The sequence below is a fragment of the Leopardus geoffroyi genome, chromosome B4, assembly GCF_018350155.1.
Source record: "Leopardus geoffroyi isolate Oge1 chromosome B4, O.geoffroyi_Oge1_pat1.0, whole genome shotgun sequence".
Taxonomy (NCBI): domain Eukaryota; kingdom Metazoa; phylum Chordata; class Mammalia; order Carnivora; family Felidae; genus Leopardus; species Leopardus geoffroyi.
Window position 1 is genome coordinate 136,786,221 of NC_059341.1, and position 23,693 is coordinate 136,809,913.

The window sequence follows — 23,693 nt, forward strand, 5'->3', positions numbered from 1 at the left end:
GGCCCCGTCGGCCTCCAGGACCCCTCTCCTCTTCCTCCTGAGCCTCTGCTTGGCAGCCCGCAGGGTCACCTGCACATCTATCTTCCCTTCGGATCCGAATGGGCAGGGATCATGCCCGTTTTGCAGAGAACAAAATTGAGCCTGAGAAAGAGGTGGCATGTGTCCAAGGTCACAAAAGGAGTACGTGGCCCAGAGCTGGGACTGGAAGCGCTGAGGCCACATGGCCCCGTGTCAACAGACAGGGGCAAGCATCAGTGCAAGAGGACGGGCGGGGGGGGGGGTGGGGGGGGAGCTTTCTGACCCCGGGAGGGCGGGGAGCAGCGGCTCATATGCGGCAGGAGCGCCGCGTGGAACGTGAGGCGTGGGCCCCGGCCAAGGGGCTTCACCCACGGCCCAGGGTCCAGCTCAGAAAGTCATCGGTTCTCTTTACAAAGTATGCTGGCTTCACACACCAGCGGTTAAGTGAGAATTAGGTAATTCACACCCGTCGAGCCCTCGGTCACGTGCCAGGCGCCGGGCTACGTGCTGTACAAAGCTCGCCTCATTCCGTGTCCGCATCACCCCTGTGCAGCAAGCTCTGCTCGCAGCCCCGCCCCACCGAGGAGGACACGGAGGCCCAGAGAAGTGACGTTACCTGCTCCAGGTCACAGAGCAAGTAAGTGATAGATCCGGGATTCAAAGCGAGGCAGGCTCACTCCCTATACTTCTGGAGGGCTGGGACTATGTCATCTACTTCCTGACAGTGAGCTCAGGACAGGTGCTCGTGAGATCTCTATGAATCGAATCCAGCTTTCGCTGCCATCTGGGAGCTCCAGACTCTCATATACCGCCCCCCCCCCACCCCCGCCCCACCGCCCAGACCTGATTACTCCGCCGACTTCCGAACTTACACACCGTTTCCATCTGCACGGCTGAAGCGCGTCCCGACCGAACGTGGCCAGACTGACCCTCAAGTCCGCCCCTCCCAGCTCCAGCCTGACCTGCCCCCCAGGCTTCCGCACCTGAGCCGCTGCCCGCAGTCGCCCACAGACTCCAGGCAGTTGGTGGTGGTCACGCTTTTTCCCCTTACCTCTCACGTCAAACCCATAAGCGATTCCTGTGGGCTCTGCTTTCAAAATACGTTCTGGATTCAACCACCTCTCGTCACCCGCACCGCCGGCACCCTGGAGTGAGCCACCACCGTCTCAGACCCAGACGGCCACAGTGGTCTCTCCCTCTTCCTCCCTGGGACACGTTTTCTACTTCGTAGCCAGAAAGCAAATCCCTTTAAGTTAACACGTCCATCAGATTATGTCAATCCCTAAAGTGTCCCATGGCTCCCAGCTAACTTAGAATAAAATCCCAAGGCCTTTCTAGAACCTAGAAGGCCCTGCCTACCTCCTGAGCTCATCTCCGGTCCCTCTCCCTCACTCCCGGGCCTCCAGGCACGTTGACCTATTCCCAAACTCACCCAGCTTCTGCCCATTTCACTTGTCCTCTCCCTTCTGCTGGGTGGGAAGATCCTCCCTGTAATTTTCTAATGGTGGCTTCCTCCTCCTCACTGAGGCCCCCGCCCCCATGCCCCCTCTGCTCGAATGTGGGGACAAGGCCTTTGTAACCGCCTTGACCAGCAGAATTTCGCGGAAGTGCCCGCTGAGGCCAGACCGTCAAACTCCCGTGCGCTCTCAGACCCAGCCGCCATGCTGCGAGGAAGGCCACCCCAACCCCTGTGGAGAGACCACACGCAGGGGCCGCCCCAAGTGTTCTGGCCGACGGCCAACGTCAACCACTAGACCGCGGCAAAGGAACCTCCAGAGGATTCTAGCCCGGCCATCGAGCCATCCTCAGCCTTCGTGACTTCCCAGCCGGGGCCCCAGACACCGTGGAGCAGACGAGCCGCCCCTGCTGTGCCCCATCTGAATTCCTGACCCAGAGGACCCAAAAGCCAAATTAAATGGTATTTTGTGCCACTAAGTGTGGGGTGGTTTTTCTGCCAGCAGCAGTAACTAGGATTCTACCCTATCCAGTGCATCATCTCTCTCCCCATCACTCTCTATCACGTTGTTTTGTTTTATTATTTTCAGTGGAGCTGACCTGCCTGAAGTTACCTTACTGACTTACACGTTCGCCTGTTTGCTGTCCCCCACCCCCCACCCACCTATGCAGGTTCAGCTGGATGTGGGTGACTCTCTTTTTGTTCACTGCTTACTGGTTTCTTCAGCACCCAAAACCATGTCTGGCACACGGCAGGTGCTCCGAACAATTTTCTGGAATAAACGAACGGATGAACACTGGGCGGAGGGCTTTGGGGTCCCTGCCATCACGGCCTTCCACCTGTCATTACAGTCGAGAACGTTTCTTTCTTATGATCCTGGGAGTCCCGAGAGAGATGGCCCTTGATCTTTGCCATGAGCCCAGCATGGAGGTCTGCTGAGTGAGAGGGCCCAGGTTATAAGGCAGTTTTGCAAATGTGTTTATTTTTTCATTCTGCAAATACTTTTCGCATGCCTGTGATCTGCCAGACACGGCACTGGGCCCCGAGGAGGAAGGTGGAGGGTTAGAGGAGACAGCTTCTGCTGAAGAGAGGACCCCAGCCCACAGCCACAGTGGCCATGTATACAGCGTGGTCACAGGACTTCAGAGCAAAGGCAGAGGCAGGTTGGGTCTTGGGTGACAAGAAGGACCACACCAGGAACCCGCTGCGGGAAGGGCCGCAAGGGAGCAGCAGGGAGGTGTAGAAGGACTCTGTGGGTTTAAGGACGGCTGGGCCAGAGGGCGCAGGTTGGCACAGGTTGGCACAGGTTGGCACGGGTGAGGGGTGAGGGGGAACGGCTGACAGGGCCCTGATGAGGGGCCTCATGAGCCAGTGAGCAGAGGCACTGGGTGCTACTGTGGAAGCCACGGGAAGCATGAGAGAAAGCTCTGGAAGAACAGGGCTCTGCACAGTCACACAGGCTAAGACAACATCCTGAGGGAAGCCCAAGGGGGACACAAAGCTGCTACACGGGCCGCAGGCTCCTGCCTGGGCCAGGGGAGGCAGTACGGGCTTCGGGGGAGGAGGTGCCCTGGAAGCGAACTCTGGAGTCAGGGGTTCCTTCTTGCCCCCCGGCACGCCACCCACCGGCTGGGCTTAGCAGATGCTAGGATTTCTGGATGTCCTCAGTGACTCCCCAGCTCGCAGGGGGTGCATACCTATCAGCCCATGGAAGGAAGCCCCTCCTTGAACCTGGCCAGCCTCCCAGAGCTGGTGCTGTTCGGGCACCAGGGGGGGGCAGGGGGCGGTTGGTGACTTACAGGCTTGCGGGCTCGAGTGGCCAAATGGTCCCAGCTCTGCTGGGTGGCCTTGTGTGGGTCCCTTTCCCTCCCTGAGCCTTGGTTTCGCCATTCATAAAAAGGGGATACGAATGGCTTCCGCTTGTGGATGCCACGAGGACCAAGTGACGGACGGGAGCACGATATCCCGGACCACTCCGGGCGCGTGGCGGAGACTCACGCAAAGTTCCCTCATCCCGCCTAAGTGGAACTGCCTGCCTAGCAGAAGGCTAGGCGTAGAGTAGGTGCTCAATGAGCATTAATGGGAAAGGAGGGATGTAGTTAATGATGCTTTTCTGCGGAACCAGGCCACAGATGGCTTGTGTTCAGCAGGGGAAAAAGTGCTGAGAAGCAAGTTCAAAACTCAAACTGTGAGCAACCTGAGAAACATATTTTTCAGTAAGTCAAGGTAAAGACCGGGGTCAAAGAAAACATCTGGCTAAGTGAACGAGTGGCTTTAGAGAAAAAGGGCCCTTGCTTTGCGGAGATGGGGAAAAATTATCCACTGCTGGTTTTAATTTCAGATGAAGAAAACATCTTATTCTATTAGCCTAAATATTGCTCTCATGTCCAACTGCATGGAGTTTGGAATAATATTTTTCAAACAGAACTACTGCTATTTCAAGTAATTACAATGCTAAAAGCAGGCATCTGGGGTTGAGCAAGGATCTCATCCTGGTTTCAAATCCCTCTGGTGTCATTTTCTGTTATATTTGAGAAATTCCTCAATAAAGATGTCAAATAGAGAGAGGGTTTTGCTCCCCAGAGGGCAGATTTGGCCACCCTCCCAGGCAAGCCATCTCCACAAAAAAAATAACCTCGTTTGCTCAAAAGAAAAGGTTCAACTGTGAAAACGCAGGCGAGAAAGGAACCCGTAAGCCATCAGCCTCCTTTCTCCTAATGAACTCAGAATGCTTTTCAGACTCTGCTGATCAGGATTTAGTCCAGCCTTCATCCCCGAGGAGTTCAGTGGTGGTTGAGAGAGGAATGTTACGGCTGGACAAGACTCCTGACCCAGACTCCTAGACACCAAAAAACAGGAGATGCAAACCAGCCTAACTGTCCCTGACGGCCGACGGGCCGTGAGTGGGGCTCACAGTGACGGACTAGAGACGGTCAGGACTACACAAGGCAGTGAGAACGGACAACCTTCCGACAACTCCGTCAGCCTCCAGAACCACTGAGCACCCACCGGGCGCAGGCCCTGTGCTGGCAGCTTCACCAGGAAGCAGGAACACAATTCCCACTGAGACCAAGCAGGTAATTAAATGCCTAAAGCTGCTGATTGTCAGCAACAGGGCACGGTGAGGACTGTAGCAAACAGGAAGTACACTCCCCCCCCAAAGAGGGCAGCCGCAGCACAGCATCCGGGCTTCCGCTCTGGCAAATCTCGAGTGATGTACGGGCAAATCTCGCCACGCTGAGACGTGGGCAAGAGATGTCCCTGTGCTGGGCCTCATGCTTTGCGGCGGCGGGGGGGGGGGGGGGGGCGGTCCCTGCTCTGCCCCTCCTGTGGCTGCAGCCCCCCCTACGGAGTAAGGAGTCCAGAGGGGGTCACGTGCACCTGGAACACACACACACCTTTCTAGACCACACTCTGGGTCTTTGAGACCCTAAAATTCCGTGCCCAAATGGCCCCAAATCTTTTCTCAAAGGGACAGATGACACTTAGGACCAAGCAATGGAAAAAGGAAAAGTGGTGTGGGAGCAAACGGCCAGAGCCTGAACACTCAGGTTAGCGTGTCTTCAGGCTCCCCGTGGCGTGGGGACGCAGCCAGCCATTCCACTGCCGCTCTCTGACGTGAAGCTTCAAGGACTCCCAGGTTCTGAACTCCAGTCTAGCCTTCCAAAGGTCATTAGGAAGGAGTATCGCTCAAGGCAGGAGAGAGGGATTATATTCCAGCTTTGAAGCTTTGTAACTTTTACATACATAGCCATGTGGCATCCAGGCCTCCGTTTGTATTCCTGCCCAAGCCCCACAGTGTCAGGGGCTGGGTGAATGTGGCCGAGCAGGAACGATGCTGGAAACTACGACTTTTACGTGACATTCTTTGACTTTTTAATTTTTATTAGGTTGATTGGTTTCTAGGTTTTTATTTTAATAACCTGGTGCTCATGACGGCAAGTGCACTCCTGAATCCCCCCCCCCCCCGGTTTCACCTGTTTCATCTGTCCCCTCCCCCCTCTGGCGACCATCAGCTTGTTCTCTATAGTTAAGAGTCTGTTTCTTGCTTTATCTCTCTCATTTTTCCCCCCTTTGCTCATTTGTTTTGTTTCTTAAATTGCACATATAAGTGAAATCATTTGGTATTTGTCCTTCTCTGACTGGCTTCACTTAGCACAATACTCTCTAGCTCCACCCATGTTGTTGCAAATGGCAAGATTTCATTCTTTTTAACGGCTGAATAATATTCCATTTATATATATAATACATCTTCTTTATCCATTCATCAATCGATGCGCACTTGGGTTGCTTCCGTATCTTGGCTATTATAAACAATGCTGCTATAAACATAGGGGTGTTATAAACATTAGTGTTTCTGTATTTTTTGGGTAAATAGTCTGATTGCTGGACTGTAGGGTAGTTCTATTTAAAAAAATTTTTTTTAACATTTATTTATTTTTTGAGAGACAGAGACACAGAACATGAACAGGGGAGGGGCAGAGAGAGAGGGAGTGATAGATTCCGAAGCAGGTTCCAGGCTCTGAGCTGTCAGCACAAAGCCCAACACGGGGCTCGAACTCATGAACCGCGAGATCATGACCTGAGCCAAAGTCAGACGCTTAACTGACTGAGCCACCCAGGCGCCCCAGGGTAGTTCTATTTTTAACTTTTGGAAACTTCACACTGTTTTTCACAGTGGCTGCACCAGTTTGCACTCCCACCAACAGTGCATGAGGGTTCCTTTTTCTCCACATCCTCATCCAACACCTGTGGTTTCTTGTGTTTATGATTTTAGCCATTCAGACTGGTGTGAGTGTATCTCATTGTGGTTTTGATTTGCATTTCCCTGATGATGAGTGATGTTGAACTTCTTTTCATGTGTCTGCTGGCCATCTGGCTGTCTTCCTTGGGAAAGTGTCTATTCATGTCTTCTATCCATTTTTTAATTGGATTATTTGTTTCTTGGGTGTTGAGCTGTGTGAGTGCTTTATGTATTTTGGATACTAACCCTTTATCAAATATGTCATTTGCAAATATCTTCTCACATTCTGTAGGATGCCTTTTGGTTTTCTTGATTGTTTCCTTTGTTGGGCAGGAGCTTTCTATTTTGATGTAGTCCCAAGAGTTTGTATTTGCTTTTTTTCCCCTTGCCCCAGGGGACCTCTATCTAGAAAATAGTTGCTACAGTCGATGCCAGAGACATTATTGCCTGTGCTCTCTTCTAGGATTTTTATGGTTTCAGGTTTCACATTTAGGTCTTTAATCCATCCTGAATTTATTTTTGTGTATGGCGTAATAAAGTGGTCCGGTTTTCCCAACGCCATTTGTTGAAGAGATGGCCTTTTTCCCATTGGATATTCTTTCCTGTTTTATCAAAGATTAATTTACCATATAATTGTGGGTTTATTTCTGGGTTTTCTATTCTGTCCTATTGATCTATGTGTCTATTTTTGTGCCGGTCCCATACCGTTTTGATGACTACCGCTTTGTAATAACTTGAAGTCTGGAATTGTGATGCCTCCAGCTTTGTTTTGCTTTTTCAAGATTGCTTGGGCTATTTGGAGTCTTCCGTGGCACCATACGAATTTTAGGATTGCTTGTTCTAGCTCCTGTGAAAAACGTTATTGGTATTCTGATAGGCACTGCATTAAATTGGTAGATTGCTTTGGGTAGTAGAGCCATTTTGACAATATTTGTTCTTCCGACCCATAAGGAGGAATGTCTTTCCATTCCATTGTGTCGTCTTCAACTTCTTTCATCAGTGTTTTACAGTTTTCAGAGTACAGGTCTTTCACACCTTTGTTTAGGTTTATTCCTAGGTATCTTATTATTTTTGGTGCAACTGTAAACGGGATTGTTTTCTGAATTTCTCTCTTTGCTGCTTCATTATTAGTGTATTGAAATGCTATCGGCCTTTGTAGATTGGTTTTGTATCCTGCAAAGCTACTGAATTTGTCGATCAGTTCTAGCAGTTTTTTGGTGGAGCCTTTAGGGTTTTCTGTCTCTTGTGTCATGTCATCTGTGAATAGTGATTTGGATTTGGAGTCCTTTTATATCTTTTCTTGTCTGATTGCTGTAGCCAGGGCTTCCAGTGCTATGTCTAATAAAAGTGGTGACAGTGGACATCCCTGTCTTGTTCCTGATCTTAGGGGAAAGGCTCTCGGTTCTTCCCCACTGAAGATGATGTTAGCTGTGGGTTTTTCATATATCACCTTTATTATGATTTTTTTTAATTTTTTAAAAAAAAATTTTTTTTTTTTCGATGTTTATTTATTTTTGGGACAGAGAGAGACAGAGCATGAACGGGGGAGGGGCAGAGAGAGAGGGAGACACAGAATCGGAAACAGGCTCCAGGCTCTGAGCCATCAGCCCAGAGCCTGACGCGGGGCTCGAACTCACAGACGGCGAGATCGTGACCTGGCTGAAGTCGGACGCTTAACCGACTGCGCCACCCAGGCGCCCCTATGATTTTTTTTAATTTTTGAGTGAGAGAGAGAGAGAGAGAGAGAGAGAGAGAGAAGGAGAGAGGCAGAGAGAGAGAGGGAGACACAGAATCTGAAGCAGGCTCCAGGCTCTGAGCTGTCAGCACAGAGCCAGATGTGGGGCTCGAACCCATGAACCATGAGATCATGACCTGAGTCAAAGTTGGATACTTAATTGACTGAGCCACCCCAGGCACCCCTGGCCTATATTATGTTGAAGTATGTTTCCTCTAAACTTTTGTTGATGGTTTTTACCATGAATGGATGTTGTACTTTGTCAAATGCTTTTTCTGTGCCTACTGAAATGAGATGGTTCTTATACTTTCTCTTATTGACATGATGTATCATGTTGATTGATTTATGAATTTTTTTTAAAGCAGTGCCTTTTTAAAATGTTTATTTATTTTGAGAGAGAAAGAAAGAGAGAGAGAGAGAGATGAGCAGGGAAGGGCAAAGAGAGAAGGAGAGAGAGAATCCCAAGTCACTTAACTGACAGAGACACCCAGGCGCCCTGATTTATGAATACTGAGCCACTCTTGCAACTCAGGAATAAATCCCACTTGATCGCGGCGAATGCTTTTTTCTTTTTTTAATGTCGTGTTGGACTTGGTTTGCCAGTATTTTTTAAAAAAAAAAATTTTTTTTTAACGTTTTATTTATTTTTGAGACAGAGAGAGACACAGCGTGAACGGGGGAGGGGCAGAGAGAGAGGGAGACACAGAATCGGAAGCAGGCTCCAGGCTCTGAGCCATCAGCCCAGAGCCCGACGTGGGGCTCGAACTCACGGGCCGCGAGATCGTGACCTGAGCTGAAGTCGGATGCTTAACCGACTGCGCCACCCAGGCGCCCGGTTTGCCAGTATTTTGATGAGGATTTTTACATCTATGTTCTTCAGAGATGCTGGCCTGCTGTCCTCTTTTTTTGTGTGGTGTCTTTACATGGTTTTGGTGTTAGGGTAACGCTGGTCTCATAGAATGAATTTGGAAGTTTTCCTTCCTCTTCTATTTTTTGGAATAGTTTTGAGAGGAACAGGTATTAACTCTTCTTTAAATGTTGGGTAGAATTTGCCTGTGAAGCCATCTGGCCCTGGACTTTTGTGTGTTGGCAGTTTTGTGATTACTGAATCGATTTCATTGCTGGTAATGGGTCCGTTCACATTTTCTATTTCTTCCTGCTCTCATTTTCATTAGGTTCTATGTTTCTAGGAATTTATCCATTTCTTCCAGATTGTCCAATTTGTCATAATATTCTCTTATAATTGTTTGTATTTCTGTGGTGTTTGTTATTTCTCCTTTTTATTTGTGATTTATTTAGGTCCTTTCTCTTTGTCTCTTGATAAGTATGGCTACAGGTTTATCAATTTTTACTATTTTTTCAAAGAACCAGCTCCTGGTTTCATTGATACGTTCTACTGGGTTTTTTTTTTTAGCTTCTATTTCATTTATTTCTGCTCTTATCTTCATTATTTCCTTCCTTCTGCTGGTTTTGTTTTTATTTGTTCTTTTTCTAGCTCCTTTAGGTGTAAGGTTAGGTTGTTTGTTTGAGATTTTTCTTGCTTCTTGAGGTAGACCACCTGTATTGCTATAAACTTCTCTCTTAGAACAACTTTTGCTGCATCCCAAAGGTTTTGAACGGTTGTTGTTTTTTTAAATGTTTATTTATTTTTGAGAGAGAGAGAGAGAGCATGAGCAGGGGAGGGGCAGAGAGAGAGGGAGGCATAAAATCCGAAGCAGGTTCCAGGCTGTGAGCTGTCAGCACAGAGCCTGACGTGGGGCTTGAACTCACAGACTGCAAGATCGTGACCTGAGCCGAAGTCAGGTGCTTAACCGACTGAGACACCCAGGCGCCCCTGAACTGTTGTGTTTTCATTTTCATTTGTTTCCATGTACTTTTTCGTTTCTTCTTTTATTTCCTGGTTGACCCATTCATTGTTTAGTAGCATTTTATTTAATGTCCATGTACTTGTGGTCTTTTCAGAATTTGCTCTTGTGGTTGACTTCTAGTCTCATAGTGTTGTGGTCGGAAAACACGCATGGTATGACTTCCATCTTTTAGAATCTGTTGAGGCTTGTTCTGTGGCCTGATGTGTGATCTATTCTGTGACATCCCTCGATTTCTTTTCTAGTTTTTTTTATGTTTTATTTTTTATATTTGAGAGAGAGACAGAGAGCGCGTAGGGGAGGGGCAGAGAGACAGAAACAGAATCCGAAGCAGGCCCCAGGCTCCGAGCTGTCAGCACAGAGCCCGATGCGGGGCTCGAACTCACGAACCACGAGATCGTGACCTGGGCTGAAGTCGGACGCTTAACCGACTGAGCCCCCCAGGGACCCCGACATCCCTCGGTTTTTAAACATTCACAAGCCATTGACTGATGATGGTGACAGTGGCGATTACAAAACCACTGGGAGGACGGACCAAACGTGCTTGCAGGCTGGATGGCGACTGCGGGCTGTCCGTTTGAAACCTCCACCGTGCCATGACGACAGCATGCAGCACCTGTGCAAAGTGTGACATCTGTACATGCAGCTCTCCGTATGTGCTTTTGCGCGTGACTGTCACGGTGACCCTCTGAGACGGGGATTACTGACCTATGTTGTCGTTAGGGGAATGGGGCTTGCAGGGTTTGAGGAGCTGGTCCTAAACCGTTGACTCTTGAGCGGTGGTCCCGGAACTTGAGCCTACATCTTCCAACTCCAAGCCCGGCTTCCTCTTGTAGCATTCTGTGTTTCAGCCAACAGTCATCCCGACACATACCAGACACTTAACCCTCACGGCATGTTACGGATGAGGGATTTGAGGCTCTACGAGGTCACATGACCAGTGTGGGATACAGCCGGTTGGAACCAAGGTCTGACTTCTCTAGAGCCAGAGTTTTGTCTTGAGAAGGAAAAAGCCCAAACAAAAACAAGTCTGTTGGGAAGGTTCCGCCCTCAGCCAGAAGGAGAGGAGCCACAGAGAGAGCCTTTTCTCGGTTGCCATATGTGTGAGTTAGAGCCGTACGAAGGTGCAATCTGTGCTCGGAGGTGGGGGCGGGGGGAGTCTTACCAGTTCTTGAAATTAACCAGCATGAAGAGAATATGTTGTAAAAATAAAAATAAACCCACCCAGACTTTGCCGTTAGACGGGAGGCACTGGGCGAACGTGCCGTCGTCCAGAACCAGGCTATTTACAAACACGTGGTCCCGCGCAGGTGCGAGCGCCGTGACCAGGAGGGGAGCCCCATGGGTCAGACACAGCCCGGGGAGTGCGTGTGGCTGGCTCTGGCCTCCACAGGCCCACCTCAATGAATCTCTTTCTGGAAGTCGGTCGGCGGATCGACGCCCGTGACGTCTGGAGTCCTCGGTGCCAGGCACTCTGCTAGATGTTCTATAGCCACGATCCCGTTCACTCCTTACAAGACGGGGACTACGGATCCCATTTTACGGGTGAGGAAACTGAGGCAGGGGGGTGACGTGGCTGGCCAAAGGGCACACGGGTGGTAACTGGCAGAGCCAGGATCTGAGCCCGGAACTGGCGGTCCCCGAGGTCTGTCACCTTGGCCACAGGGTGCTGTTCCCTGTTGTCTCGCAGAGATATCAGCTCTGCCTTCCCGGACTAGTCAATTACCGAAACCAGCCTTACTGTCATCTGAGAAAGTGGCAGGCGACTGGTAGAAGTAAGGGTTTATGCTTTGGGAGGATTAAACGAGACAGCACTCGGATGGTACTTAACTCGGGGTCTGGCACAATGAACACCCTACAGGACAGCCCCGGTCTTTCCAATCTAACCAAATGCCCTGCCTACCTCTGCAGCCTTCTGAAATACCTGCCACCCACCCTGAGCCCAGCTGTCCCCCCCACCCCCAGCCCTCTGCCCAGGCTGGGCCCTCGTCCCAGCAAGTGGCCTTCTAACCTCTGCAGGACCCACTTGAGGAGTCACCCCATGTCCAACCCCACCCTCGCCCGATGCAGGGGAAGCTCCTCACAGGCCCCATCTGGGCTTCAACGGCCCGCTGTCCAGACTTCCACTTCAGGACTTATTTTGGGTGTAATTACATGTTCACAGATCTGTTTCCCATAACAAGTTTGTCTGAGATCCAGCACGCATTAAACAGAAACAGGCAGGGAAATCTACAGCTAATACACCACGGAGAGGAAAAGTTCCAGGGCACCGGGGACGCCACACTTCCTGTGCTATGCATCACCACGCCCGCTGGCACAGGGGAAGGTCGGTTGGGCCCTTTCATCGAGTTCTGCATCGAAAGCCAAAAAAACATCCAAATGACCCTCTGACCCAGTGGTTCCATTCCTGGGAAGACTTGTTAAAGGCAACAATTAAACAAGTAAGAAAAAAAATCTCTTTCTTTCCTTATTTTGAGAGAGAGAGCGTGAGCAAGCCCCTAGCCGGGGAGGGGCAGAGGGAAGGAGAGACAGAGTCCCAAGCAGGCTCCGCATTGTTAGTGCAGAGCCTGACGTGGGGCTTGAACTTGCGAACCGTGAGATCATGACCTGAGCCGAGACCGAGAGTTGGATGCTAAACTGACCGAGCCACCCAGGCGCCTGAGAAAATATAAATTTAAGCCCAGAATCACCTCCAGCCCCGTTGCTGAAAACAAGCAAACAAAATAAGCAAACGATCTTATTTGCCAAGCATAAAAGGGAGGTTGAGTCACCCAGAGGAATGGGAATGCCTGCTTGTTGATTATTTGCACGTGCTAAACGCCGATCACTCCACTTCACCGTGTCATTTCGTCCTTGCACACAGCCTGCATAACTGTCCCTATTTCACAGTGGGGAAGACTGAGGCTCAGAGGTTGTGACGATAGTGACAGCGACTAGAATGGAGAACTCCGTGCCGGGCATGCTTCTCAGCATCAGGACATCATGTCAGCTCCTGCTCACCAGGGTCTGTGAGGAAGCCGCTCTTTGGAACCCCCGCCACCAACAAGTGACCGAGACCCAGAGACAGTAATAATGTATCCACAGCCACGCTCCCGGCAAGTTCATGGTCTTACTTCCTCAGCTCTAGCTATTGTGCCCTGTGTCACCCCAGCGGCCAGTCGCAGAAGAGGGCCTGGGGGACAGGTACCTCTGCTTTGAGACCCTGTGCTTCCTGCCACGATGGTGTTCCTGCTGCAGACTGCAAGCCACCTCTGTGATGGGTTGAATTATGTCCCCCAAAAGATGCTGAAGTCCTAAAGACCAGCATCTGTGGAACCGTAACGGAGATAGGGTCTTTGCAGACGAGGTCATGGGAATATGACTGTGTCCGTATAAAGCAGGGAGGTTCGGACACAGAGACACGCATGAAACAGAGGCAATGTGCAAACATGGGAGACCGTGACTGACTAGCACAGAATGCCCGAAGCGACCAGAAGCTAGGAGAGAGGCCTGGAGCAGATTCTCCTCGGAAGCCCTCAGAAGGAATCGACTCTGCTGACAGCCTGACTTCAGACTCCTGGCCTCCAGCCTGCGAGAGAACACATTTCTGTCGTCTCGGCCACTCAGCGTGGCACATCGTTATGGCAGCCCCGGGCTATTAGTCAACTTATCAGATTATGAGGCAACCACAAAATGGTGAGCACAGGGGCCAGGCTGAGAATACCCGAGGTGCACATGATGTTGAAGGGGCCACCTGACTGCCACCACAGGAAATCACAGCTGGGTGCAGAGAAGGCGGCAAGCAAACGCACCAGCACGACTAAGCTATTTTCCAATTCTTTCCGTTCTCTTCCATCTTGCATTACTCTTATAACTGGCTTAAACGTATGCATCTGAACCATGAGAATCTGGAGATAGAGAAGAATTCCTTGTTACGGGCTGAACTGTGTTCCCCAAATCCACATGTTGGAGCCCTAACCCCCTAGTGCCTCAGAACGTGACCTATCTGGAGACACAGCCTTTAAAGTGGTAATTGAGTTACCAACGGGTTGTGAAGACAGGCCCCACTCCAGTAAGACCGGTGCCCTTATAAGGGGAGGTGAGGACACGCACAGAAAAAGGAGAGACACAGAGAGACAGAAACCAGCTACGTGTATGCACAGAGATGGCCGTGTGAACACACAGCAAGAAGGTGGCCGTCTGCAAGCCAAGGAGAGAGGCCTCAGAAAACCCAACCCCGCCAACATCTTGAGCTCGGACTTCCAACCTCCAGGACTGTAAGAAAATAAATAAATTGCTGTTGTTTGAGCCTACCGGTCTATGCTATTTTGTTCTGGCGGCCGTAGCAAAGTAACACCAGGAACCAGGGCGGGGAGGGGGCGAGACTTCCCACGGCCCCCAGCACCGCACGCTGGAGCCGAAGAACAGGCAGGGCGAGCCTCGCAGGCAGGGCACGGCGGCGTCACTCACCCAGGCAGTTGTGTCCATCGTGGGCCAACATGAAGCCGTCAAAGCAGGTGCACCTGTAGTTCCCCGGGATGTTGATACATTCGTGCACACAGCCCCCATTGTAGTAGTCATTCTCACACTCGTCGATGTCTGCAAAACGAGGGCCAGGAGAGGGATCAGAGGAAGGGCCTGGGGGTCCGGCCTCCCCGCTACCACTGAGGCCCCCAGGGCATGACTGGTTTGGGGGTGGTGGGGGGAATGACTCAGGAGGGGTTCACTAAAGTCCTTGCCGGGGGCCGGGGACCCGCAGACGACAACGACAAAGCTCCTGGCTCTGCAGCGAGGCCGGCCACCTCCTCACAGGGCAGAGCCACGTGCCAAGCCACATGCAGGGGGCCTTCACCATAGCGAAGCAGACACGATTCACACCCAGCGCTGCCTCCCTCAAAAGCCTCCCAATAGCTGCATGTGGGGACCCTGTTTAAAATCCCCCCACGCCGGCTGCCTTCAGTCTATCTGAAAGCCTCCCAGAGACAGAGCTCATTACGTGTGAAGCAGGGAGTACTGAGTAACGTGAACTTTGCGCACCGCCAAAAGCGTCGCCTCTGCAGTGAAAGGAAAAGTCCGCACACTCTGCCGAAACAGTTTCCTTCCCCAGCAACGTCTGAAGCCTGGATTTCCACCGCTCCGGTTTCCTTGTTGTAACAAAGGCTTCTGTCTCATAAACAATGGCCAACAGCCTCTGTAAAGGTCACCCCTTTCGCTGTTTTAAGTCTTTTGCAACATTTCCCATCAGGGGTCAAAGGGCTATCAGTTCTAGAGTTCCAGAGAGATTTGAGAGACCTCAGAGAATAATAGGAACGCGCCTAGTTAACATTCAACGAGCCGCTTCTATCCCCAAGGCCTGCTGGCAACACCATATGTCATTACCTCCTCACACCACCCAGTAACTTGGGAAGGGGGACACCGTTATCCTTATGCCAACTTTACAAGGGCACCAAAGAAAGCGAGGCCAGACCCCGGCCCAAGGTCACACACCTACGAAGTGGTACCAGTGGGATTCGAACCGGGCAGCCTGGCCTGGGAGCCCCATGGGGCACGAGCCCACCGTATCTCTGGGAGTAGCAAGCAGGGGGAGCCGGGGCCCAGGGAGAACCACCCCCAGCACCGCCTGGGGGCACCTGCCCTTCTCCCAGCTCTGCCTGGGCTTCGGCAACCCCTGCCCAAACGCTCCTCGGATTCGCAGTCTCAGCCCCCACCCCGGCCGACTTCCACAGGCAACACAGGAAGGCCTGGAAAAGGGAGCCGGAAGTGCCCCACGGGGGAACCGGAAGTACTGTGCTCAGGGCAACCGGAAGTGCCCGAGCTAAGGAGAACCGGAAGTGTCTCTCGGGAAAAATCAGTCCCTCCCCTCCAGGGTCAAAATGGGATTCTGGAAGCCAGGTTCCGGCTGCGGAAGCCGGTCCAAAGAAGAGAGAGTTCTGAAGGCAAGCCTGGCTGCTCCCTCAAAGGCCTGGCATAGAGAGACACCCAGCTCCATACTCTCCCCGTGCTGGTCCTGAGGGTAGAGCTGCACCCAGCGGAGAAAAGCCACGGGGGCGAATTGGAGTTCGCCAGTAGAAATGTCCATTTGGTCAGAGGCTCTCTCAGGAGGTAGTGAGCTCCCTGACTCAGGAGATGACCAACCACTGTCTAGACGTCTGCCTGCCAGTGATGCTGCCAGCAGATGGGATAACTTCGGTGAAAATGGCGGCGCGAAAATGCCCGAAAACAGAGCCCGGACTGTGCCCACCGGTGCAGCCATGACGAGGGAATAACAAAGGAGCCCGGATCCCCAAAGGGGCCGGAGACAGGAGCTCCCACCAAACCCGCCTGCCATGGCCGTCAGCGTCAGCTGGGAAGCCGACTCAGTTCTGCAAGTCAGTTGGGTTGTTCTTAATCATTATAGTTAATGCGCTGAGACATTTTAAATACCACTGAAGTTAGAGATGAGATTTCACGTTTGAAAGGGCACATAGGTTTATAAGACGGAGACGTTGGTTACTTCTCATTCTCTGCGGCCCTGACCTTTTGCCAGAGCCCCAGATAAACCAATCCAACCACTGAATCTCCCGGGCACTCCAAAGGTAACACGGCCTGATTTTAATTCATCAGCCTGTACTTCCCTCGGGGTCCCTGTCCCCGTGGATACTGTAATCCTTCCACCTCTCCACCAACATCACGGCAGCTTCCAAAGCATGGCTTTTCGACACCCTTAACATGGTTGCAGTCTGCCCACTGGTCACCCAACCCACCACCCGCTCAGCATCAGCATCATCTCTCATCTGATCTGAACACAGCGGCTCCCAAACCATTCCCTTCCTCCTTTCCTTCGTGTAAACAGTGACTCAGGAGACGATGGTCTGGTCCCAGCTCTGGGGGGGTGGGGCCTGGTCAGTCCAACCCATACAGTACGTGCAGCAGCTACTGGTTCTAGGGCGGGCATGTGACTTAGGTTGGATCAGTCAGATTGAGCGGAAGGACTTCTACCCCATGCTCGGGTAAAAGAATGCTCTCTCTCTCTCTCAAGTTGTACCCCAGAAGGAAGTGTGCAGATACTTCCTCCTGAAACATACACGGGCTCATTGAATTTTCATAGCAACCCTCTGGAGCGGGTATTTTAACTTCATTTGAAGGTTGAGCAAACTAAAGTGCAGAGAGGCGAGGTAATTGCTCAAGGTCACACAGTACATGGTAGGGGAAGGGTCAGAAGGAAGGTCTTTCGGTCTGAAAAAGCGGTGTCCTTTCTAATGAGTTAGAATGCCCATGACGTGCCAGGCATTGGCAAATTACTTTATGCCCCTTATTTCACCCTTGGCACATCTGCACCGTGTGCTGCGAGAGTGTTATCTCATCATCCAAACACCTATTTGTGCATTCATCCTTCCACGTGTCTATTCATGCTAAAATCTATTCATCTAAATAGCCGACCACCCTCCCATTCATCCAATCGTCTATTATTCACCCATCCAATTGTGCAGCCCGATATCTGCCCATGTGTCTAACTATGCATCCATCCATCTAAATATTAGGCTAGGCACCCATCCTTAACACCTAAACATCCATTCACTCATCCACCTACCCAAATGCCTAACCACCTATCCATCCATCGATCCACATCCATCGATCCAAACACCTATCCATCCCTCCGCACATGCACACACACGCCACCCTTACCCAGTCTTCCATTCACCCGCCCATCCATTTCTTCAAACATGATCCATCTAAACAGCTTATGAAATACATACAATAAGATTTTCAAAAAGAATAAGGTGTTAGGAAGAAGAAGAAGGAGAAGAAGAAGAAGGAGGAGGAGGAGGAGGAGGAGGAGGAGGAGGAAATAATGAGGGCTGAAGAGTAAGAGAAAGCTGGCGAAACCCTGCAAAATTACGTTTGGTAATTTCCAGCACGATTTCAAAAAGTGGGCCACAAATAGGGCTCTGAGCCTCCTGGAAGCCAAAGCGAAGAAGGAAACACACTATCAGTTAGAGTCACCACGTCCATAAAATGCAAGGAAACCGGCTCTTTCAATGGCGGGAAGGTCTACGAAAAACATCTCTTACCCTGGTTAACATAATCGTATGCCCCAATTTGCTTGGCATAGTCCCAGTTTATGCTGGAATTACTAAGAAAACACTCTGCACCCGCAAACTAACAAACTATTTGGTCACTATACCCATAATGCATTACAAAGAGATTGCTGAATAATCAATGAAACAACTCTAGCCTTTCCTTCCTGGGACACCCTATAGTGTCGGCCACAGTCGATGCCAGTTTGGCAGAAGAGTGCAGGCATGTCTATGGCTCACCGTCTTCCCTTCATTTATCTCCAAAGGATTCCCCCACATCCAAGCATCTTAGAACCATCAGTTCCCCTTTAATCCCCGGGCCTGACGTGCCTCTGAGATCAGCCTGTAATATCTGCTCACAAACGAAGCGCCCCCTCCCCTGAGGTCTGTGTCTGTGCGTTGAAGTTTTGTCTTTTGTAATCATGTTTGTTTTTTTTTTTTTAATACATGAGAGATAAACACACAGACAAATCAGCTAAAATCATCTCTGCCGAAGCAAGTGGATTTATGACTGTGATAAATGTATCCGTGAGCTGCCAGCCCTGGAGAAGGCCACACAGGCTTCCGAGATGCCCATCGGGCTCTGACCACTTTTTCAGGACTGTTAAAGCCGGAGAATGAGGGTGCCTGGGTGGCTCGGTCGGTTAAGCGTCCGACTCTTGGTATCGGCCCAGTCTCCCAGTTCGTGGGATCAAGCCCTGCTTGGGACTCTCTCTCTCTCTCTCTCTCTCTCTCTCTCTCTCTCTCAAAATAAATCAATAAGCCTTGAAAAAAAAAAAAAAAGCCAGAGAATGAGAAACAGGCAGATGGGGCAGGGAGAGGGTGAAGGAATGGAGGGGAACAGAGCCAAGCTCTCTGGATGTTTATTCCAAAACGATTATTGCGGGTTGAACTGTGTCATTCCAAAAAACGTTTCGGTGCCCTAACCCCCAGTATCTGTGAATGCGACCTGATTTGGAAATAGGGTCTTTGCAGATGTAAGCAAGTTAAGATGAGGTCATACTGGAGTGGGACGGGCCCTAATCTCATGACTGGTGTCCTTATAAGAAGAGGGAAATTTGGACACCCGCAGAGAGGATGCTGGGACAAAGAGGAGAACACCACGGAAGAACAACACACAGACGCACAGAAGGAAGATGGCCAGGTGACAACGGAGGCAGACATTGGAGGGCGGAGGCTGTGTGAGAGCCAGGTGTCAGGGCCACTCCCATTTCACTGACACGGAGGCTGAGGCACGGCGTGGCTGAGCACCTTGTCTCTGGCCGGTGGCTTGTTCAAAGGCAGACACCGCACCTGTGGGAGCCATATCCTTAGGCTGCAAGAGGTGAAGACTTTTTAAAAGTGCTTCGCGCTCCAAAAAGTTACTAGGGAGAAAGTGGGAAGGAGACGTCACATGCATCATTATTTGTGTTTCCCGCATGCATACCTAGCCTTGAGGTTGAGGGGTGGTGATGGGGAGGGGTCACGTGAGAGGGAACCGCAGGGAAGGGCGGGGGGGGGGGAGATCTGACCCGAGTGCTCACCCCAGCCATCCCTGCTCCTTCTCCACCTTGCATTTTCTTTAAAATAAAAGAATTTTTTTTTAACGTTTGCTTATTTTGAGAGAGAGTGACAGAACGTGAGCGGGGGAGGGAGACACAGAATCCGAAGCAGGTTCCAGGCTCTGAGCTGTCAGCATAAAGCCCGATGCGGGGTTTGAACTCACGAGCCATGAGATCATGACCAGAGCCGAAGTCAGATGCTTAACCGACTGACCCACCCAGGTGCCCCGCGTTTTCCTTCTTTTTTTTTGTTTTTTTGTTTTTGTTTTTCCTTTTACATTTATTTATTTCTGAGAGATAGAGACAGAGCACAAGTGGGGGGAGGGGCAGAGAGAGAGGGAGACCCAGAATCCGAAGCAGGCTCCAGGCTCCGAGCTGTCAGCACACAGCCCGACGCCGGGCTCGAACTCACAGACCGTGAGATCATGACCTGAGCCGAAGTCGGACGCTTAACCGACTGAGCCCCCCACCAGGCGCCCCGCATTTTCTTTCATTAGTGAAAATTCATTCCTCAACAGAAAACAGCTCCCAACATCTCACAGGGGAGAGCAAAGCAGCACAGGACCCACTCATTATGGGATTTTTTAAAAGGACACAAAGTTCCATTTTTCCTGCATTAAAATGGCAGCGTGTGCGATCCCACAGCTCTGGTTATATGCCAACAACACTGGAACTCGGATGAGAAGAGTATAGTTTTTTTTTTTTTTTTTCATTTAACTCAAAATTGATTCTTGCTGCCCCATAAAATATATATTTATTCGGTGGTGCCTAGGTTCTAAAAGATTGTATTGCAATGAGTCAGAGCTCCTTCTCGTTTTATTTGAACCCTATTTCAGGGCATTTTTCCTAAGAATCAGGACTGACTGGAAAGGTTCTCGAAATGAGGATTTTTAAAGCACCCTGCTCTCCACTTTCAGAGATCATTACTGAAAAACGTCTTCTCATTCCTCCTTGAAACTGGCATTTTTTTTTTTTTTTTCCTTGACGTTCTTTGCAGGCAGTGGAGACCAAACGCTCTAACAAAGACCCCTTCCCTGGCTGGGTGCTATAGCATGTCTTCTCCTTTGTCTGGGGGCTTTAGGAAAAACCATGCACCCCTCGGATCAGGCATCCATTCTGGGAGACACGTATGGCTTAGGAAGTTGAGTCCTTATTGGTGAATAAATCTTAATCCGGTTTGTTGGCTAATTACGCTCGAGGGAAGCTAGTTTTGCAGGGCGCCTAGCAGGAAGGATTAAGCCTCCTGTCTCCGGTGGCACAGGGTTAAGCTCTGGGTTTGTAATGATTGAGTAATGAGACCCGGCTCTCTGTGGACCCCTGGCATCCATTGATCAGGTTTCCCTTCTGGGGAGACAATGCCAGAAGTGGGCCCAGCAGTTAATTATGGGAAAGGTCAGAGGTCACGCAAAACCAACACAAATCTATATACGTTTTCATTCCTAACTGCACACAATGACCGTGGCTCAGCCGGAGGGTGGGAAGGCCCTCCCCACTGCCCAGTTCGAGATCCAAGATGACCATGGGGTTCGAAAACTGCTTGCTGACCGCCCCCCGTGGCCGGCATAGATTCAGGCCACCACGCTTTTGATCATGCTGTTCCCTAGCCTGGGGCTCCTTCCTCTTCACAGGACACCTACGCGCCCCAGCGTCATCTCCCTCTTGAAACCTCGACTGATCCCCTGGCAGACAGGGCTCCTCCCCCCCCTCTGGGCCCCAGAGCCCCGTGCATGGAGTCTACCACGGCTCTTGTTTGCTATGTATCTGTCCTTTGGGGCTGTGAGTTCCTTGGGGCACGAGCCGTGTTCTGTTCAGCGTAAGCCTCAGCAGTAGCAGAGCCCTGCTCGACAAAAGTCTGCTCAACACAGAACAAATGAGCAATCGTCCTGAGCATAGCTTCCGTTCACCGACCCCCACAACGTGTGGACGGTAGGCAGGCCCTTCACGTATGCCCCCTCGGAGAGGTACGTCCCAACGTCTTTGTTTTGTAGCAGGGGAAACCAAGACTCAGAGAAGTTGCCTCCCCTGCCCAAGATCACACAGCTGCTACAAGTGGAACCAGAACATAAGCCAGGCCACTTGACCTCAAAGTTAATGCTGTCTACGTCACGAAGGACCACGTATCATAAGATTCCATTTATATGATGTCTCCAGAAAAGGCAATCTATTGAGACAGAGAGTAGATGAGTGGTTTTCTTGGGCTGGAGGGCTGGGGAGTGATGGCTAAGAGGTGCAGGGTTTCTTTTTGGGGTGATAAAAAGGTCCTGTAGTTGACTGTGGCAATGGGTACACAATTCTGTAAGTGTACCAAAAGGCAATGAACTGTAGGTACACCTTAAAGGCATGGTATGTGAATTATATCTCAATAAAGTTGTTTACAGTTAAAAAAAATTTTTTAACATTTATTCATTTTCTGAGAGAGAGAGAGAGAGAGCGAGCAAGTGGGGGAAGGGCAGAGAGAGAGGGAGACACAGAATCCGACGCAGGCTCCAGGCTCCGAGCTGTCAGCACAGAGCCTGACATGGGGCTTAAATCCATGAACTGCGAAATCATGACCTGAACCGAAGTCGGATGCTTAACGGGCTGAGCCGCCCAGGCACCCCTGTTTACAATTTTTAAAACATTAATGCCATCTGTTGTGCTGGCTGGGTCACTGGGGCTCTGCCTGGACACGGGGAAACCAGAAGGACGTTGTCCCGAGCCAGCCTCAAATACCACCTGCCCGGTGTGGGCTCACAGCGGGTGTGTGGCTCCCAAGCCCCAGGAGGAATTTTCCTACCAAACCAAAGGACAAGGGGCAGTGGATTATTCCCCTTCTCCCCACCAAACACCCTGAACCCTTCGCCGGGGGCTCTTCCCAGGCTCTGGCATCCAGCCTAAAGGATACGGAACCTGGTCAAGGGAAAGCTGACCTGTCGGAATGTTCGAGATGGAAGTGATGAGGGGCCCCGGGCGGCCAGCTCAGAGTTGAGGCCCCCGTCGGTCCCCTCTGCCAAGTAGAGGCACGGTCATTCTCCTGTCCCCTTAGCAAAAGGCAGAGGAGAAGCCCTAAATCCCGCTAAACTGCGGGCGCTGAGGGACTGCTATGCGGGCCCAGCCACCTCTGAACTCAACAGGATGACAGTCAGAAACACGGAGCTGCCAGAAAGCCCGAGCCGCCCCTCAGAATGGGTAAGCTGGCACCCCGCAGCCCCTCTGATGCCCCCACTGGACTTTATCAAGGGCTAGCTGAGCCCAGAGAGGGGAACTGAAGAGCTAATCTTATCAGCAAGTCAGGGGCGGACAGCACCTTGAACTCAAGACTCCAACCTCAGAGGCTCGGGCAGGGGGCAGCCCGCGCTGGCCTGGGGCAGTTCGTTTCCTTCTTTCTCTCCAAATGTGGGGTTTCTCTCCAACACAAACAGCAGCAGCAGTGGCAACTCCACACCAAACACCATCTTAATGGCAAGCGGCTCACCCCTCACTAGAGCCCAAGCAGGAAGGCTTAAGTAACTTCCCTCATCACAGACAAAGAAACTGAGGCTCAGAGGGCTTAGGCGACTCGCCTACGACCACTCGCTAGTAAGGGGCAAAGCCAGTGCTGGAACTCAGGCGGGCCGGTTCCAGACTCTGCCCCCCTAACCTTACCACGACCGTCTGGAGAATCTCCCAGTCTCAGCGACCGAGGAAGTCAGGGCCCACGGTCCTTACCGAGGATCAAGGCACCTCCCCGCCTCCTCCTCTCCCTACCAATGCCTTCCCCAGGCTGGCGCCTCACCCTCAGCCCGGACCCTGGCCACAAGTCGCTGCCAGCCTGGCGAGGGACGACGACCCAGACACAGATGAACCCGTCTCATATGAGGAGAGCCTCCCCTACCAGCACACCGGCCAGGCCCGGGCCCGTCCCCAGGGCTGCCGGTGGGAAGGGACAGGGGACTGACAGTCCAGCCCAAGCCTATCTGCCAGCCCCAGAGACTAAGCCAGCATTAGGTGCCACCGTGGCGAGGGGCACCCTGAAGGAGGAGCTGCCCGCTACAGGGGTCCGAAGGGACCTGGGCTCTCCTAGCTCTGGCCCTAAACTTTGCAGTCAGCCCACTAGGGCCCAAGAGGGCCACAGACCTGCCCAAGGTCACCCGGGGCCGGCATCCAGTTCTCCATGGACCCATGCCTGGCTCCACTCCCCCTGACACAAGGGGCAGGACACCCACACGGAAGGATGGCCACTCCCAGAGAAAGTACATTCTGGAGCCTGGAGGAGAGTAGGGAGTGATCGATACTGGCGGCTGCTGTTAGCCAGGCCAGAGTCCAAGCAGGCTGACTGG

General features: G+C 51.4%; 1 protein-coding gene across 4 annotated transcripts in view; it reads right to left on the reverse strand.

The window, feature by feature from the left end:
- The window catches only part of SCUBE1 (signal peptide, CUB domain and EGF like domain containing 1), a 131,956-nt gene that overhangs the window by 96,050 nt on the left and 12,213 nt on the right, over nucleotides 1-23,693 (reverse strand). For 3 of the 4 annotated variants that reach the window (XM_045465795.1, XM_045465794.1, XM_045465793.1), the window contains exon 3: nucleotides 14,268-14,396. In XM_045465795.1, coding sequence (XP_045321751.1) covers nucleotides 14,268-14,396 — 129 coding nt within the window. Of the gene's footprint in view, nucleotides 1-14,267; nucleotides 14,397-15,176; nucleotides 15,278-23,693 lie in introns of those variants that run through there. The other variant, XM_045465796.1, reaches the window with a different exon arrangement.